This window comes from Panthera leo, chromosome A1 (genome assembly GCF_018350215.1).
Source record: "Panthera leo isolate Ple1 chromosome A1, P.leo_Ple1_pat1.1, whole genome shotgun sequence".
Lineage (NCBI taxonomy): Eukaryota > Metazoa > Chordata > Mammalia > Carnivora > Felidae > Panthera > Panthera leo.
This window is the reverse complement of record NC_056679.1, coordinates 9981139-9998541: the sequence shown is the minus strand read 5'-3', so window position 1 is coordinate 9998541 and position 17403 is coordinate 9981139. Positions and strand designations below refer to the sequence as shown.

At 45.6% G+C, this 17403-nt stretch overlaps 1 protein-coding gene across 1 annotated transcript in view; it reads right to left on the bottom strand.

The window, feature by feature from the left end:
- TEX26 (testis expressed 26) overlaps positions 1–16111 on the bottom strand; it is a 31539-nt gene extending 15428 nt beyond the window's left edge. The window contains exons 1-4 of the mRNA XM_042945862.1: positions 15993–16111; positions 10464–10545; positions 10191–10197; positions 5604–5762 (exon numbers count right to left, since the gene is read on the bottom strand). Of these exons, the coding sequence (XP_042801796.1) occupies positions 5604–5762; positions 10191–10197; positions 10464–10545; positions 15993–16053 (309 nt within the window). The 5' untranslated portion in view covers positions 16054–16111. The remainder of the gene's footprint in view (positions 1–5603; positions 5763–10190; positions 10198–10463; positions 10546–15992) is intronic.
- Positions 16112–17403: the final 1292 nt, after the last annotated feature.

Sequence of the window (17403 nt, the reverse complement as noted above, 5' to 3'; positions counted from 1 at the left end):
CAGCACCTCTTTCCATCTACCTACTCTCACGACTTTGCTTCCTATTTCCTTGAGAAAACTGAAGCCATCTGATGAGAACCTCCAAACACCGCCCGGCACGTCACCACATCTGCACTCATTACGCTGTGATGGGAGACCACTGTGTTTAGCCTACTCTGGCACATGACCCCCCCCCTCCCCCCCCCCATTCTCACTTGTCTCTTGCAACTTCCATTTCTCCCTCTCTTTGGGGACATGGCTGTCCAAGCTTGCCTTCATTTCTCTTATCTTAAAAATGCCCCCCGGGGCGCCTGGGTGGCGCAGTCGGTTAAGCGTCCGACTTCAGCCAGGTCACGATCTCGCGGTCCGTGAGTTCGAGCCCCGCGTCAGGCTCTGGGCTGATGGCTCGGAGCCTGGAGCCTGTTTCCGATTCTGTGTCTCCCTCTCTCTCTGACCCTCCCCCATTCATGCTCTGTCTCTCTCTGTCCCAAAAAAAAAAAACAAACAAACAAACAAAAAAAAACGCCCCCTTCACTCTACTTCCCCTCTAGTTACTTAGATATTTCCCAATTTCCCTTCCAGGAAACCCCCCAAAATAGTTACATACATTGACCGCCCCCGAATTTGTCTTTTACGTGTCTTTTAATCTTCAGGGTCCCTCTCCATCCCCTTCTTTCCCTTATAATCTATTGAAGAAACCAAGCCATTGGATGTGGAGAGGTTCCCACGCTCTGGATTTTGTTGAATGCATACTCATTGTGTAGTTTAGCAAGTTCCTCTGTTCCCTGTATTTCCTACAATTGGCAGAGACTGACCTCCTCTCAGGATAGATCCCTCTGACAAGACTGCAAGTGGTATGTGACAAGGAAGATTACAACATATAGTTGTTTCTCTTTGTGTGAGGTTACCAGCTGTTGATGCTCAATGCCTAGATTAATGGATGAAAGGGGGTGATAGTCTATCAGTTCTTTATCATGTGTAAGCTAGAATATGTTTATAAAGAGACATTTTCCCTCATCTACCGTTTAGTTTACCAGGGGGGGAGCGGGGGTGGGAGCTTGATCGTTTTCCTTCCATCAGTTTCTAAGATAATGAATTGGTTTCTTATCATCCTCTGAAAGTGGTCCCATTTTTTTTTTAACAGAACTCACAGATTTGAGCATATTTGAGGTGTCTCAATCTATTGCATATGTTATCCTTATTGAAGCTCAAATTACCTTTGAGCCTGTGGGCACCTCTTTAATTTTGATATAGCTCTAGTCTTTTTTTTTTTTTTTTCTTTCTATGTAGTTCCAGACTCATCTTGCACATTTCCCACCCCAGATCTGGACTCGGCCAGTTCTCCCAGGAGCCCTCTGTCTCACACTGATCAAGCATTCTTCTAACCACAACTACTCCTGTCAAGGCAACCCATGAACTCCATTCCATGCATGCCAACGGCCAAGTCTATCCTTGACTTCCTTGACCTTGACAGTGATCGATCCTTTTTCCTTCATTTTCTTCACTTGGTTTTCAGCACAACACGCTCTGTTGGGCTTTCTCCTTCACAACTGACTGCCCCTTCTCAGTCCATTTTGCTGCTTCTTCCACTGACCGCTTGTTAGTGAAATGCCCCAAGACTCAGTCCTTGAACCTCTTGTCTTTTCTAGCTTGATCATCTCATCCATTCTCATTTGTTTCAAATACATAGGATGACTCCCATTTATCTTTGGCTTAGACCCTCTCCCTCAACACAGATCCCTATGGCCCAACGTCCTTCTTCTGTCGATCTCCAGTTGGAAGCTTGCTAAGACACTTCTAATTTCACATTCCCACAACCGAACCCCCGAGCGTCCCCCTGAGTCTTGAATATTCTACCTTTCAGTTAATGGCCACTCTATCCTTGCCACTGTTTCAATCTAAATCCCTGGAGTCATTCTTGGCGCATCTCTTCGCTTCCCACCCCACATTCTTTGCATCAGGAAACCTTATTTACCTATGAAATATATTTAGAAGCAGACCAGTTCTTCCAATCACACATAACACCCTAGTCTGAGCCATCATCGTTTATCTCCTGGATTATTGCAGTAGCCTCTTAGCCAGTATCTCGGCTTCCACCTTTACGCTCTTATAGTCTACTCTTGGCCAGGGCGACCCGTTAAAGCATAATCATGTGACCCCCTCTTCTCAAAACTCAGCAGTGGCTCTTCCTTATTTCAGAGTAATAGTTATACTCTGCAATGGCCTATAGGACTCTACACAATTTACAACGCCCCCCTCACACACCTACCCCTCACCTCCTTCCAACGCACCTCCCCTTTGTTTTCTGTCCTCACTTCCTTCTTCTCTCCAGCTGCCTGGATTGCCTTGCAATTCCTGAAACATCAGCCACGCTCCGGCCTCAAGGCTTTGCCTTTGAAAGGGTGAGAGGTTCTCACCCGAGATTTCGGCATGACTTTTTCTCTCACCTCCCTCAAATCTCAATTCGCCTGTCACCATCTAAATGACACCTCCCTAAATTACCCCCACGTAACATTGCAAACCCTTCCCCCACCACTCCACTCTGGATCCGCCTTACCCTGACCAATTTTTTTCCCCATAGAATTATCACTTTCTAAACTTTTATGGTGCATTACAGTTTGCCTGAGTGTTATATTTATCATCAGCTGTCCGTCTCCCCCTACTAAAGTGTAAGCTCCGTGAAGACAGGGTTTTTTTTTCTCATTTTCTTCACTGCTACATCCCAGACCTGGAAGCGTCCCTGACATATGAGGCACTCGGGAAATATTCATTGCTTAAATGAATGAATAAAAGGTGGCACATATAACCATCCACTGCCTGAGGTCTTTGCCCTGCCGGTCATTGCTAAACCCAGGTAAACTGGTTTTTTCCAATATCCTGAATGGGAACTACAGTCACCCTTGACCTCCGGTGGGACACTCCATAGATAGCAGAGATAATTTACACGGTGATGGATCTCTTTTGTATCTCTTTCCCAGGCATTTATGATACCACCTCTTTCAGGCTTTCCTCTGGGGCTGCTCCTTGGTCTCCATTTACGGCTTCTTTCTTTGACCTGCACCTCAAACCTGGGGATTCCCCAGGGCTTCATCAGCCGGAGGTGTCTTTATGGTCCACACGTTCATCCTCGTAACACTAGTCACTCTGAGGCATCACTATACACATGCAAGCCTTGACTGCAAAAGGGGCCAGCCGACAGAAATGGCTGCAGGGTCCTGTGATCACTAGACAAGCCCTGACCCACCTCCAGCCCGTGTTCTGCCTGACTGCCCACACCCGGATGCGTCACAATTGCTGCCAATATATCATCAGGCCCCTGTTTCCCACCACGGTTTCCTTGAAGGAGCTCCAACCCACCAGTCTGTATTTTCACTCCCAGGGCAATCGCTTTTGCGGCAGATCCTCTCTGTTGGCAGAGAGGGAGCACCTTGCCAGTCTCATCTTAGTTCAGGTCCTGAGCCACAGTCGTAACTGTTCAACAGAAACAAACAAATGGCAGATAGAGAGGCCTCGGCAGAGTAAATAATGCAGCACACCCTCATTCAGGTCGATTGGAAGAGCCTTGATGGCTGGAGGGGCTACGCCCGGTGTGAAACCTCATTGGTTGAAAGCGTACAGGGCAGTGGCCCCCGCTACTGCTCATTGGCTACGAGTGCCCAGGACCACCTACCGCTCTAGCTCTCATTGGCTGGGAGCCTTCAATAACACCTAAAGAAAACAAATGCTTTGTGTGTGTATATATGTATACATACACAGTATAATATTGTAACTGCTTTACATTAATTTTAAAATCTTAAGGCAAATATTTAAGAGGTAAATTCATTATAATGAATGAGTTCCAGGAGGCAATGGGGTGTTAAATGGGATATGTGTGTATGTCCTGATGACTCCCAAGTCGACATCTATAGCTCGCCTCTTCCACACAAACTCCAGACCGAGATATTCAACTGCCTGTTGGACATATTTTCAACCAACGTGTCTTCAACTGAGTTCACATTTCCCCTATGCCCTTTCCCACCCAACCTGGTCCTCACCCATGCCTGCTCAGTAAACAGCAGGAGTGTCCACTCAGCCATGCAACTCAAAACCAGAAACATCATCCTTCATTCTTTCCCCTTCCTTGCCATTTATATTCTTTTAGTCATCAAATCCTACCCTTTCCACCACCTTATTACCTAATGAATACATCCTGGTGGGTACCATTCCGGGGGGCATCCAAATAAATGAAACTCTTTACTACAACTGAGCAGTGCCTTTTATGGTGGGAGAAGGGTACCCAGTGCCCAGAAGACAGAGGGAGGGTCAGTTACTTCCACCTATAGGAGAAGGGAATTAGAGATAGCTCTCTTTAAGCTGAGCCTTGGTGAATGTATGAATGTCCTTGGTGGACAGGAGAAGGGATTCTAGGTAGAGTAAACAAATGACAAAAGATCTGGCAGTTTGAGGACGCATAATACTGAACACAAATGTTTGCGAGTGCCAGTTGATAGCACTATTGACAATAGGCAAAAGGTGGAAACAGCCCAATGTCCAACAATGGCTAAATGAATGAAGAAACTGTGGTATACACATACAATAGAATACTATTCAACCATAAAAGGGAACCATAAAAAGGAATGAAGTACCGATAGATGCTACAATGCGGATGAACCTTGAAAGCATTACACGAAATGAAGAAGCCAGATGTGAAAGGTCACGTGTTCTCTGATTCCCAATAAAAAGTATCCAGAATACATCATCCACAGAGATAGAAAGTAGATTGTTACTTACCAGAGGCTAGGGAAGAGGGAAACAGGAAGTAATTTTATTTGTTTTTAATATTTATGTATTTTAAGAGAGAGAAAGAGCACAAGCGGGAGAGGGGCAAAGAGAGAGAGAGAGACGGGGGACAGAGAGAATCCCAAGCAGGCTCCAGACTGCCAGCTCAGTCTGATAACAGGGCTTGATCTCACGAACTGTAAGATCATGACCTGACCCGAAATCAAGAACCAGATGCTTAACCGACCTAGCCACCCAGGAGCCCCAGGAATCAATTTCTTAAAGGGTAGGAGGTTTCCTTTTGAGATGATGAAAATGTTTTGGAATAAGATAAAGGTGGTAGTTGCAGAACATTATGAATGTATTAATTGTCAATGAATTGTTCATTTTTAAATAGTTAATGTTATGCCCTGTGAATTTCGTTTCAATTCAAAAAAAATTTTTTTTAATTAAAACAATTTTTTTTCAAGGTTTATTCATCTTTGAGAGACAGAAAGAGACAGAGTGCAAGCAGTAGAGGGGCAGAGAGGGAGGAAGACACAGGGTCTGAAGCAGGCTCCAGGCTCTGAGCTGTCAGCACAGAGCCTGACGCGGGGCTCAAACTCATGAACAGTAAGATCATGACCTGAGCTAAAGTCAGACGCTCAACCAACTAAGCCACCCAGACATCCCTAAATTTTAAAAAAAATGTTTTGAAAACTTGGAGAGATAAGGGAGAAGTAGTTATAAATGAGAGAAGGTGGGGGAAAAAATAGTATAAGAAGGACCATAACTGTAGATGAGGATCTTTGGAAATATTCAAACTCTTGTTCTTATGGAGTACTGATACAGCATTAAATTCAACACATATGTAGGTATCATCTTACTTGACTGGGGCAAGATATTTGGCTCCTGACTCCTCTTGAAGTCCCGGTTTTGATCCAGTCTTCTTTAGAATATGATTTCCAAACATACTCATCGTTGTACTGTGTCTGATTGGGAATAGGGTCACTAAGTGAATAGGTATATCCTAGTCTTCTGATACCCTTTCGACGACAAGAAAAGATAGCGAAAATCAGAATAAGGGATTAAATGCCAAATCACACAGCAACACACAGGTCAAATAATTTTCCTTATTACATTTTTTTCTTTTTAAAGATTGGCTCAAGCAAGACTTGATGCCAGAAAGAATTTAATTTCCAGATTCCCTTGAAAGGAAACAATCCCATATCTTAGGACGGCTCTTCACAAAAGTACTGGAGGCCTAAAATGGAATTTAAAAGAACAACAATCCGAAATTCATTAATTTTTTTAATTAAAAATATTTCTTAAAGAGCTAGGTACTGTCCTGTATAAATAGCACTTCAATGTAATCAAATACTTGTTGAAGAAATGTTTCTCTCTATGCATGTATTCCTTCTGGTTAATAAAAGGAAGGTAGGTAAGAACAGGACATCACTGGTCTGCAAGGCTGTAATGAAACCAAGCATCCAGGCAACGATCAGCATTTGTACTCACAGTTCAAGAAGAGGGTCCACCAGCTATCATGTTCCCTAGATGGACATACGCAACACCTATTAAATATTTTTGCCGAAATACCCAGCTTGAATTAGATGAAGTCTTTGGTATATTAGATTATAGGAAATGCATAAAAAGAGGTATATTTTAAATAACACAGTGGAGATGAAATCAGAAAAATCCAGAATTCTCAGAAAAAAAAAATGAAATTCTCAGAAAAAAAAAGAAAGGAACCTATAGATTAAATGAGGCAAAAAACATAATAACCAAGTGCAATGTGTAGAACTTCTTTGAATTTAATTTCTAACCAACTTGTTATTTTTTCTTAATTGTGAGACATCAGGGGGAAATTTGATTGCTGATTGGCCATTTGATATTAAGGAATTATTTTTTAGCCGACACAATGGTATTGTAGCATATGATTTTATTATTATTTTGTAATGTTTCATTTTATTTTTGAGAGAGAGAGAGAAAGCGGGGGAGGGGCAGAGAGAGAGGGAGACACAGAATCTGAAGCAGACTCCAGGCTCCGAGCTGTCAGCACAGAGCCCAACGCGGGACTCGAACTCATGGACCATGAGATCACGACCTGAGCCGAAGTCAGATAGTTAACTGACTGACCCACCCCGGCGCCCCTATATCGTAGCATACTTTTAAAGAGTCCTTATCTTTTGGAGATACATAAGAATAATACTTAGAATTAAAATGATAGAATGCCTGGAATTTGCTTCAACATTATCCAGTGGGAAGGCGGGGTGGAAGGTATTGTCTGGGTATTGATTATTGTAGCTGGATACTGGCTGGGGATTCGTTGTATGTTCTTTTGTGTACGTCTAAAATGTTTCATATTGGCTTTTTAAAAAAAGAAGACTGGGTTAGATTCAGGTACTATCTATAAGAAACCAAACATCTGGGAAGTGGGATACATCTGGATGATGAACCAGTTTACTTGTTATTCAGATGTGTGGGCTCAGGTAGGACTGTGGTCCTAAATCAAACTGAAGTAATCAAAGGCACATGACGATTTTCCAAAGGCAACACAGCACAATCGGCTTGAAAGGAGTTGATGTTCAGATCTCCATCTCCCAGTGTAATCTTCCTTAACGTGTCTCTGCCTGAAAGCAAACCCGCGTCGCTACCCAAGTGCTTCTGTCCCACACCTTTCTCTCTCCCCTAGGTCATGGCAGGATCTTAGGAAGGTGCGGTACGCCTCTGGGTCTAAGCCTCCAACAGTGAGAGGGGTGTGGTTCCAAGGAAGCCATCTTGTAATCCAAGTTCCATGCCCTTACCTTGGGCTCACGAGGATTTCTGAAGGGGTGGAGGTTGGGGGTGCTCTAACGAGGGCAAATGCTCTGGGAGAGGGTGTTCTGGTTTTAGGTACATTGTGCCCTGCTTTGGCCAAGAGCAGTGTCTAGCTTCTCATTTCCTAATAATTACAAAACGTTCGTCCCTCTTTGGGGAGAAGCCTCTGAGGAGAGAGCAGAGAATATAGAATGCTTTGAATGGTTCTTCTCCCCACCTATTTAAACATTTTTTTTTTCAGGTTTTCAAAAAAAAATCCCGAAGACATGTCATTAGCTAGAAAGAAAAGCATCTCTGAGCAGGGGAAGCAGGACAGGGTGGTGATGCTTGATTCTTTTAAACACAACTGGAATCTTTTCTGAGACTACCAAATTTTTAAGGATTCACTGGGTAACGCTGGCACATAAAAATGTTGTCACGTTTTCCTTCAGATTTCCATCATTCACTAAGGTACTCAAGTCTTGGTTTTTTTTAAGCCAAACATACGATGAAATATTTAATCCAGTCCAGCCAGTCCTCATCTCATTCTACATTGTAAAATATTTAACGATACACGGAAATATAGGCTGGCTGGCCAGACCAATTAATTTTCAGCATATAGAACTTTCTCCTTCATTAAATGCATAGTGGATGTTTGATTTGTATCTATAGGAGAAGATGGGTGTTAGCTGAATCTATTGTGGCGATCATTTCACAATGTATGGAAGCCAAGCCATCACCCGTGGTGTGCCGCACGGGTTCAATTTATACAGTGATGTGTGTTAATTATTCCTCAATAGAACTGGAAAAAATATTAAACAAGTTCCTTCCATGTGAAAGAGTAACTGATGTGATTTAATAGCCATTTGTTAAGACACAGACTTTCAGGATACTTGGAAAATGAAATGCGGAAAAACTCAATAACTGGAAGACATATCATCTAATTATTTGCTTTCAATAAAATCCAAGGAGTTCCCAGCCAGGTTGTCAGCTGCTCAATCGTTAACAAAAATCACCTTGTCATTTCTGGCACTTAACTCAGAGAGAGTTCAAAGTCTTGAATGGCAGTGCCACACCCAACTCCTTTCATTCACGGCTACTTATTCACGTGAACAAGACTGGTTAACATTAGCATCTATAAATTGAAAAATAAACAGCAGAAGCAGAAAAAAAATGGACGCTGAATGCGGTCTCACTCCCAAAATAGTAACACTTCAAACAGGATACATAAACTAATTGCAAACAGAACAGTCACATTTATCTCGTTAAGATACAATTCCAAAAAATTTCCTTCTTGTGTTTAGTGACTATTAACATCGGTAAAGTATTTATTGCTTTGAGCAATCGTGTACTAAAAATAATTGTTATAACTCAGTACTTAGGGTCACATAATATGTTTAAAAATTAATTTCAATTAATATACTAAAATAGTTTCAAAGAAGTATAATGGGGCGATCAATAAATTGCTTTCAAACACAAAATATATGATAGCAGGGTAAAATTCTACGGAGGAAGTGGAGAGGAATAAAAGTTCGAGAAGCAAAAGGAATGAAATAAATTGTCTACTGTCTGGTGTATTTTTTAAAAAGATCATAGAAAGTATCAATTTGCTAAGGTGTTTAGATTACCCATTGGCTATATTTTTTAATGGCTTAATAGTTTTATCTTAAAGTGTCAATATCTAGGATGGGCTATACATTTTATCTTCTGCAATTATTTTAATTTACGATGAAAACTTTCCTGTGAACTTTAAAAATATGCGAATTTGAAGACCACTGACCTAGACTCCATTAGTACCCATTTGTTTTTTGGCTCTTATCCCAAATGTTTCTTCTTCAGACAACTGTTACTGTCTGGGAAGCTGGCATGATCATTACCGTCAGATGATAAATCTCCCAGTTAGGGGACATAATGTAACTCAGTGGGATAGCCACTGAGGAGTCTTACAGCCCTGTAGTTTGTGAAAGTCTATCAGAGATTACCCTGGGGGGCGGGAATTAATGAAAAATTTTGAGTTACTTCTCCATGCTGGTCACTGTACTAGTGTTTTCTTCTGTCATCAGAACCACCACCTGAGGCAGGAATCATTATTCCTACTTTGCCAACCATAAAACTGAGCCACAGCTTGTCACCTGCCGAAGGTAGCAGAGATAAGAAGGGGCAGAGCAAAGAGCGGAGGTCAGAGCCCATTTCTGCCCGACTCCTCAGCCGTGGTCTTGCCCACGATCCATTTGACTTCTCAGCAGCTTGAACTTTTAAGGTGCCAGGATCCTCTTTATTGGAAACAATTCACAGAGTAAACACAGGCCGGTGAAGCGTCTCCATGCTGGCTTCCCATCCACCCGTGATGCAATGAACAGTAACGAGGCTTTCCCGATCCCGCTCACCCGCCAATGAGTTTAAAGAGGCAGCTGACGGACAGAAATTCCCACCCCGCACATTTCAGGTGGAAATGGGAGACGCTGAGAGGCCACTTAGGAAGCAGTGAGTGGAGGAGTGAAGGTAAGGGTGAGTGGGTCATGGCCCTCCAGCTTCCAAGATGAGTGTTGATGATCAAGTGCTAACAATTCTTCATTCATCCAGTTACTGAATCGTCATTGTCTGCCTACTACATACCAGGTAATGAATGCAATGCCTGCTCCATGTTTTTGAGTAGCACAATTCTGTTAACCTACATACTGGCTCTATTGTCCTGACCCGCAGTGACTTTATGAGGGATCCATGTGTTTCTTTCCTTAGTTTTCCTGTAGGAGGTCTGGATAGGGTCCGAAGGGGGGAAAGCCTGTCTGGTGCTTGGAGGAACACTGTGCACGCAACAGGTTCTACCCGAGTGCACTTTTCTAAACCTTCTCTGATGACTGCTTTCTGTTGGTTTGGGACTCCGAATAATAGAACACAGGTGAACAGACGAAGGAGAGTCCATCGACCTGACACAAATCGGGATCTACCGAATTAAAGCAGGCACCGCTCCCGTCTTGGGCGTGAATGCAGTCCTCATTGTGGTCGCGTAGGACTCCCAGGTGGCCTCGCCTGGCAAAAGGATGACAAAACGGTTTGAAATGTGGCAAACCGGAATACTTCCATCATGTGTCGTCTTCATAATTAAAATAATTTTTCAGGAGAAAAAAATTGGGGATAGTAATTTAAAGTCTAAAGGAATAGGGGCGCCTGGGTGGCTCAGTCGGTCAAGCGGCCGACTTCGGCTCAGGTCATGATCTCGCGGTCCGTGAGTTCGAGCCCCGCGTCGGGCTCTGTGCTGACAGCTCAGAGCCTGGAGCCTGCTTCAGATTCTGTGTCTCCCTCTCTCTCTGACCCTCCCCCTTTCATGCTGTCTCTCCCTGTCTCAAAAATAAATAAATGTTAAAAAAAAATTAAAGTCTGAAGGAATAAACGCCAACTTGTGGCCTCTTTCAGGAAAGAGGGGAGGCTCAATTGAATTATCTGAGTTCCTCCCTATATAAAAGTAGGTCCATTGTTTTTCCTGAGGATTCCTACATGCTATTGTGAAGAATTTAAGCAATGCGTAAAAATATAAAACAGAAAGTTCGATTGAAGTTCTATCCCCTTAAGATGCCCACTGTGACTTTAGTGACCAACTTCTCATGAACCCTATTAGATAAACCTATATGCACATGAAATGATTTTGCACAAAGGGGCTCACCTCCGGTTTTATTCTGGGCACCTTCCCCGTGCTCCCTCCTCCTCCTCAGCCCTCCTCCCAGACCATGTTAACAATTGTGCTGGTTTCTTTCCACGCTTTTGCATCTGCTGATACGATGATACAGAGATTTATATATGCATATATAAGGACGTTGACATATTGGGTTTTAGTTTCCGCCATCTTGTTTTACCAAACTGGGCTCATAATACACAAAGCGTCCTTTTCTTCTGTCACTGAACAGTGTCATCTGGGGCAGCTCTGATGCGTTCTCTGCCGCGACTGTGCAGGATTCTGCAGCATGCGTGATATTTCAATCTGCACAAGCAGGTGGATTCAACAAGAGAGGGAGCATAGCTGGAGGAGACCAGCCCAAAGGCTAAATAAAGCCTGGGGCACGCCAATGTCAAGAGGTTGGGGAAGACTGAGAAAAGCAGTCAGCGAGGGCAGAGGACATCAGGGGCCACAGGAAGGAGGGCTTTCCACTAGGCGGTGGGGGAGGGATCGCCCATGGCAACTGCTGCCAGGCTGGGTCCAGACGACTGAGGATAGAGAATTAACCATCAGGCACCTGCTAGCAACAACAGGCTTTGACTGCCCCAGCCTCCCACTGTCCACAAAGCACCAAGAAAGTCCCTTTCTTGGGAATACAGATTTTAAATTTAACTCCGACATTTTCTCATTCTTCCTATCTAGGCAATTAACCTGGTTACATCTCACTAGAACCTGGGTCCAAAGGGGCCCCTTTACTATTTGAATAACCTGCTGTCCGGGGTCTAGGGCCTCACCGCAGGAACCCTGTAGCCACCTAACTGCCTGTGTATCTTCCCACTCCTGTATCCTGAAAACAATCGCTATACTTTTCTCAAATACGTCTGCAGTTTCCAAATAGCTTTACAATCTATATGCCCCGCCTGGCCTGTAGGGCCCTGACGGAACATTTCATTCGTGCTGCCTCTATACTTCTGTTTCCTCTCCCATCTCCCAGGCAGGTCTTGTTTCTCATTTAACAGGCCCTTTGGGGGAGCCAGGCAGCTGGACCCGCTCCTCCGTGACTGTTTCCCCACTGCCCTCCCACGGGCTGAGACTCCCCTCCGCCCGCTCCCCCCCGGGTCTCACAAAAGCCAGAGCCCCGCAGGCTACGCTCTGTGCCTCCGTTTACACACACGCTGCGGGCGTGCGCGCCCCGAGCCCACGCGCCTCCGAGAAATGACGTCATGCTCTGACACCGGCTCGTTAGTGGGAGTCACTTCATGCTTCGAAGCATTTTGTTCCAACTGCGGCATTAAATGTTCTTTGTTCAGAGAGTTCCAAGTATGGACAAGTAAGTGGGAAGAAATTGGGAGGCAGTGTGGCTCTTAAAAGAAACCTCCATGGAACCTGATTTGAACCTCGGAGTGTGACGTTTGCAGGGCTCAGGAAGGATCCTCTCTGCACAGAGCCCACGCACCATTTCCCCCTCTTTTTCCTAAAGCAAACGACACTGACCCAGGCCAGACCAATTTCCTGTTAAGCCCAAATATACCTCAAACACCCTGGCAACACAGCGCCGGGGTAACATCTCCCAACTGATCACATGGGCAAGCCAGGAACACCTCTGGCTGCCGCTGCCTGAGGCCTTTCCTCCTTCTGAGGACAGGCTGGGTGCTGGCCGCCTTCTGTTGCCAAGATCCTATTCTGGAAGGCATCGGGTGCAGGAGAGGCCATGCCTGGCTGCCTCTAGGACCTGAGACCGAGCGGACCCCCCACTCCCTAATGCTAATCCGCCTGGATGACCAACATGACGAGATGTGCACTCAATTTCCAGGACATCTTTCTTCTTTTTGTCTAACGGTTTTTCTTACTAAAAGTCTCTAGGTCAGGTCTGCGTCTACGCTTTTTATTTCCATTGACAAAGCTCCTGCAAATAAAATGCTATTAGAATTAACCCTCTTCGTTAACAGCAGCAGTAACTTAAAAATCTATAATCCGAATATTCTAAAAACGTCTTTGCAAGCCATGTGCCACTGCTTTCTTTTACGTTTATTCTCGCTAAGTATCCCAGTGTCTTTCCCTCTAACTCTGTGTCCACCCGTCCCATGATTCTGTCTTCCTCTTTCTACCTCTCTCATTTTCTGTTCATCCTACAGGCAAGGCTTGAGCCCCTCCCATGGACCATAGAGACCACAGGCCCGAGGCCATAGAGACCCTGTCCTGGCCTTGGGGAGCTCACAGGTGAGGAGAAGAAAGAGAAAATAGCCAACGAGCACTTTAAGTGGGGTGCTGTGCTGTGTGCCGTGGGCCCCCAGGAAGGCGCAGTTCTTTCTGGTTGGATGAGAGAAGGGGCATCGAGGGTGGATCCGGGAGGGACTTCATAGAACAGGTGGCATCTGAGCCGGGACTTAAAGCAGGAGTTTGACAGCGATTACAGGAGGACGTGGAGGGAAGCATTCTTCAGAGAAAGCAGCGCGAGGTATGAAAAGTCTCAAGTGGCCCGATGTGAGTGAAGCAGGGGAAGAAATGGGCAACGCCAGGCCAGCGAGGCCTTGTTTGCCTTGCTGCCCCCTTGAACTCACCACCCCTGGAGGTATTCACAATTACGAAAATGTATTAGGAGGTTTTGAAAATAGCATAAAACAGTAACGAACATGTGCGTATACTGTTACGCTTTACAAAGTGTTTCCACGGGTGGAATCTTGTTTCATCCATACCATAGCCTGCTGGGTGGGCAAGTATGAACAGTACCTGGTGATTCAACGTTTTCCTAGTTGTCGGGAGGATTAAAGGGGAGGGTAAATTCAAGCATTTAACGTAGGCTGAACAGAGACCCAAAAGATAGGTCCACGTCCTAACCCCCAGAACCCGCGAGTGGTACCACATAAGGGTAAAGGGCCTTTGCAGGTGCAGTTAAGGATCTTGGGATGAGGAGATCGTGCTGGATTATCAGTGGGCCCCGAGTGCAATTTCATCATCCTTATGGGAGGCAGAGGGAGACTCGACCCGGAAGAGGCGGGGATGTGACCGTGGAGGCGCACGCCGCGGTGATGAGGCCACGAGTCGAGAATGCCAACAGCTTCCAGAAAACACAAGAAGCAAGGAAGGCTTCTGCCCCAGAGCTACCGGTGCAGCACAGCCCTTGATTTGGGGCTTCGGGCCTCCAGAATAAATCTCCTTGGTTTCAAGCCACCAGTTCCTGGTTATTTATGGCAGTCCCTCAAAGTGATGCAGCACTTACAAGCCCACATAGAGTAATAGTTCAACAGCAAGTAGTCCGTGGCAGTCATTGTCAACCTCTCATCTTATTTTTGGACCAAAGCCAGGCAGTGTGACACATCAGTCCCCACCTTTTGGAGCGTGACACTTTTAGCAGTGGAAGATCGAGTGGCACAGAGTGCCTGTTAGAGCCCCAAGACTGGGCATGAAGAATGAAACTCACCCACAGGAAGGGGAACTTGGGGGGCAGAATCAATGAGCCCCGGTGATCAAACTGAGGTGTCAGCCAAGCCGCCCTCCCATGTACCGTGGGCAGCTGGCACCCTCCTAACCGAGCCTGCAAAGTCGAGTGGACAAGGAGTGTCATTTTCTACGTGTTAGATCAAGGCCCTTCTGTGACACCCAAATGAACTATCCGGTAGACAGTTGCATACTTTGGTTTGGAAATTAGGGGGAACACTGGAGTGAGAGGTAAGATTAGAAAGCCGGTGGGGCATTTCCGTAGACTTGAAGCCCTTGGCAGGACACGGCCACGACAGAGGATGTGAACCAAGGAGGAGAGAATCTTGGAAGATTCCCACATTCCCCAGACTGGAAGGGGGAGGGGAGACAGCGAAAGAAACCAAGAGGAGTGACTAGAAAGAGGGATTCAAAAGGAATGCGGTTCCTGTCTCTCTCTCTCTCTCTCTTTTTTTTTTTTTTTTTTTGCCTTGTCATCATATAGAAACAGAATGTTTTCAATATGTTTTTTACAGGTTAAGTATTTTCATTTTCTGTCCTTAATTTACAAAGGGATGAATGGAATGGAATGAAAATACGCATTTCATTCATTCTGGTGGGTCTAGGATTCCAGGGAATGCGCCATTGAACAGTTCCCACTGCTCTGTAGCCACTGTGGAACCGTAATTACCCAGCGAGGCGGCTGCGGTGGGGTATTATTGCCGTGAAAAAGGCCAGGATGCGGCTGAGTACCTGAGAATCACTCTCCCTCCACTGACCCAGAGGCGGACTTTGTAAACCTGCTGCATTTGCACAATTAGCATTAAAAGCTCTACCCGAGTTCAATGCAGAATCGCTTTGAAAGAAAAATCAGCAAAGGTCGTGGAGAAGTGGCAGCTAAACGCCTAGGTGCCAGCCTGGCTACGACCACGTAGGGGTAAGGTGCCTCTGCACATCTACTTGCGGGGTCCTTTCCCTGCCTTCGGGCACCTCCCCACGTTCTGTGCACTTCCCCAGATCCTGCACGGGGGGTCAGGTCTCCGCTGGGTCCGCTGTCTTCAGAGCATCCGACCTCCGTTCCTTCTTTGTCTTTGACTTTGGGATCCTGGAAAGGCACTATTCCTTCCTTTTTGCTCTCCCCTCCTAGGCACTTGGGGGGGGGGGGCGTGTTTGAAAGCACCTGAGAGGTTTAGGGAGAGGTTTGGCAGAAACGGGACCAAGGGCTGTAAAAGGGCAAGATCATGAACATCTCATTCTCTCTGACTCCCAGACTCTCCATGAAGTGAGTCCCACCCGTAAGAGGGAGGCAAACACCCCTGCAGACCAAAGCAGGCTTTGCTCCGTGTACCCCATTCCCAGGGAAAAGCCTCGCCCCCCGCTCCCCTGCCGGGAGGGTCCACAGCCTTACTTGGCTGAATCTGGTGGCCTCCTTGAAAGGGGCACGCAGCCTCCAGCCCAGGCGGTGCCATTCTTGCTGGAAAGAGGCCACCGCGATGCCCTCTGCTCCAGCTGGACTGGGTGCTGTGGGTGGAGCGCGGCTGCATTGTGACGCGTCGCCATGGAGACATGGGTCACTTCCTGCAGCTCAGCTGGGGGCCGACAGGTGCTGGAGGGAGGCTGGGCTCTTAATCAGGAGGGCCAGGGGACCGGGTGGGGAAAGCAAGGAGATGTGTTTCCAGTAATATGGCTACTGACTTTTGTGTATTTGTATAGTTCTTGCAATGAGCTTTCCTGAGCATGGTCTTATTTGGGGAGAGGAGCAAAAAGAGGAGTAAGCTGAAGATTTTCAACTGCAAATTTTCTTTTTTTATGTTTTTAATTTTTTGTTAACTTATTTATTTTTGAGAGAGAGACAGAGACAGAGCATGAGCGGGGGAGGGGCAGAGAGAGAGGGAGACACAGAATCCGAAGCAGGCTCCAGGCTCTGAGCTGTCAGCCCAGAGCCCGCCCGACACGGGGCTTGAACCCATGAACTGGGAGATCAAGTCTGTGCCCAAGTCTGTGCCCAAGTCTGCTGCTCAACCAACTGAGCCACCCAGGCGCCCCAATTGCAAATTTTCATCCACACATAACTTTCAACTTAAGTGACTGTGGGCAAAATTGTCAGATCTTTGCATTAGGTAGGAAACAAAAGTGGGGAAGGATGTGAGCTGACACCTTTCTCCTCACTGGGGTTCCTGGCACAAACCTTTGCACTTTGTGATTGTCAATTTAATTGTCCTTCTATCCCCACAAGACAAAACAGTGTCTCTCACCCCAGAGTTTTCCCAGAATGTGGAGGGATTTTTATCCTCATATTCTTGGCAACCACCTTGGTAGTTTGACACATAGTAGGGGCTTAGTGAAAGTGAATGCCTCCAGGCTAGGACACAGCTATTAGCCACCTGGCTGCAAAGAAAAGACAGGAAGTGCACATTGGAGACTGTTGGCAACATATTTAGAAGGCAATCTACAACAATCCCTTCTCTGCAAAGGGGTTATTCAAAAGTCAGACCTCTGTTGGCGGTGATATCTACAAAAAGGGAAATTATCAAAGGACACAGAAAAAGCATCAAAGTAAGCATCCCAAGTGCATATGCGAGGTATTGCTTAAAAATCAAGATCCCAAGTAGAATTTTCTGAGAGGATTCCTATCCGTTTTACATTCCTAATGCATTTTACACTTTCAAATTTTACATCAATGAATGGCGGTGGGAACACATAGAAGGTATAGAGTTCTGTCGATGTTATTAAAAGGAATGAGTCTAAATTGGGATTTAGTAGTGGCATCTAAATGAAGAAAATAACACCCAATAACAGATTACTGTCTGAAAATGGCA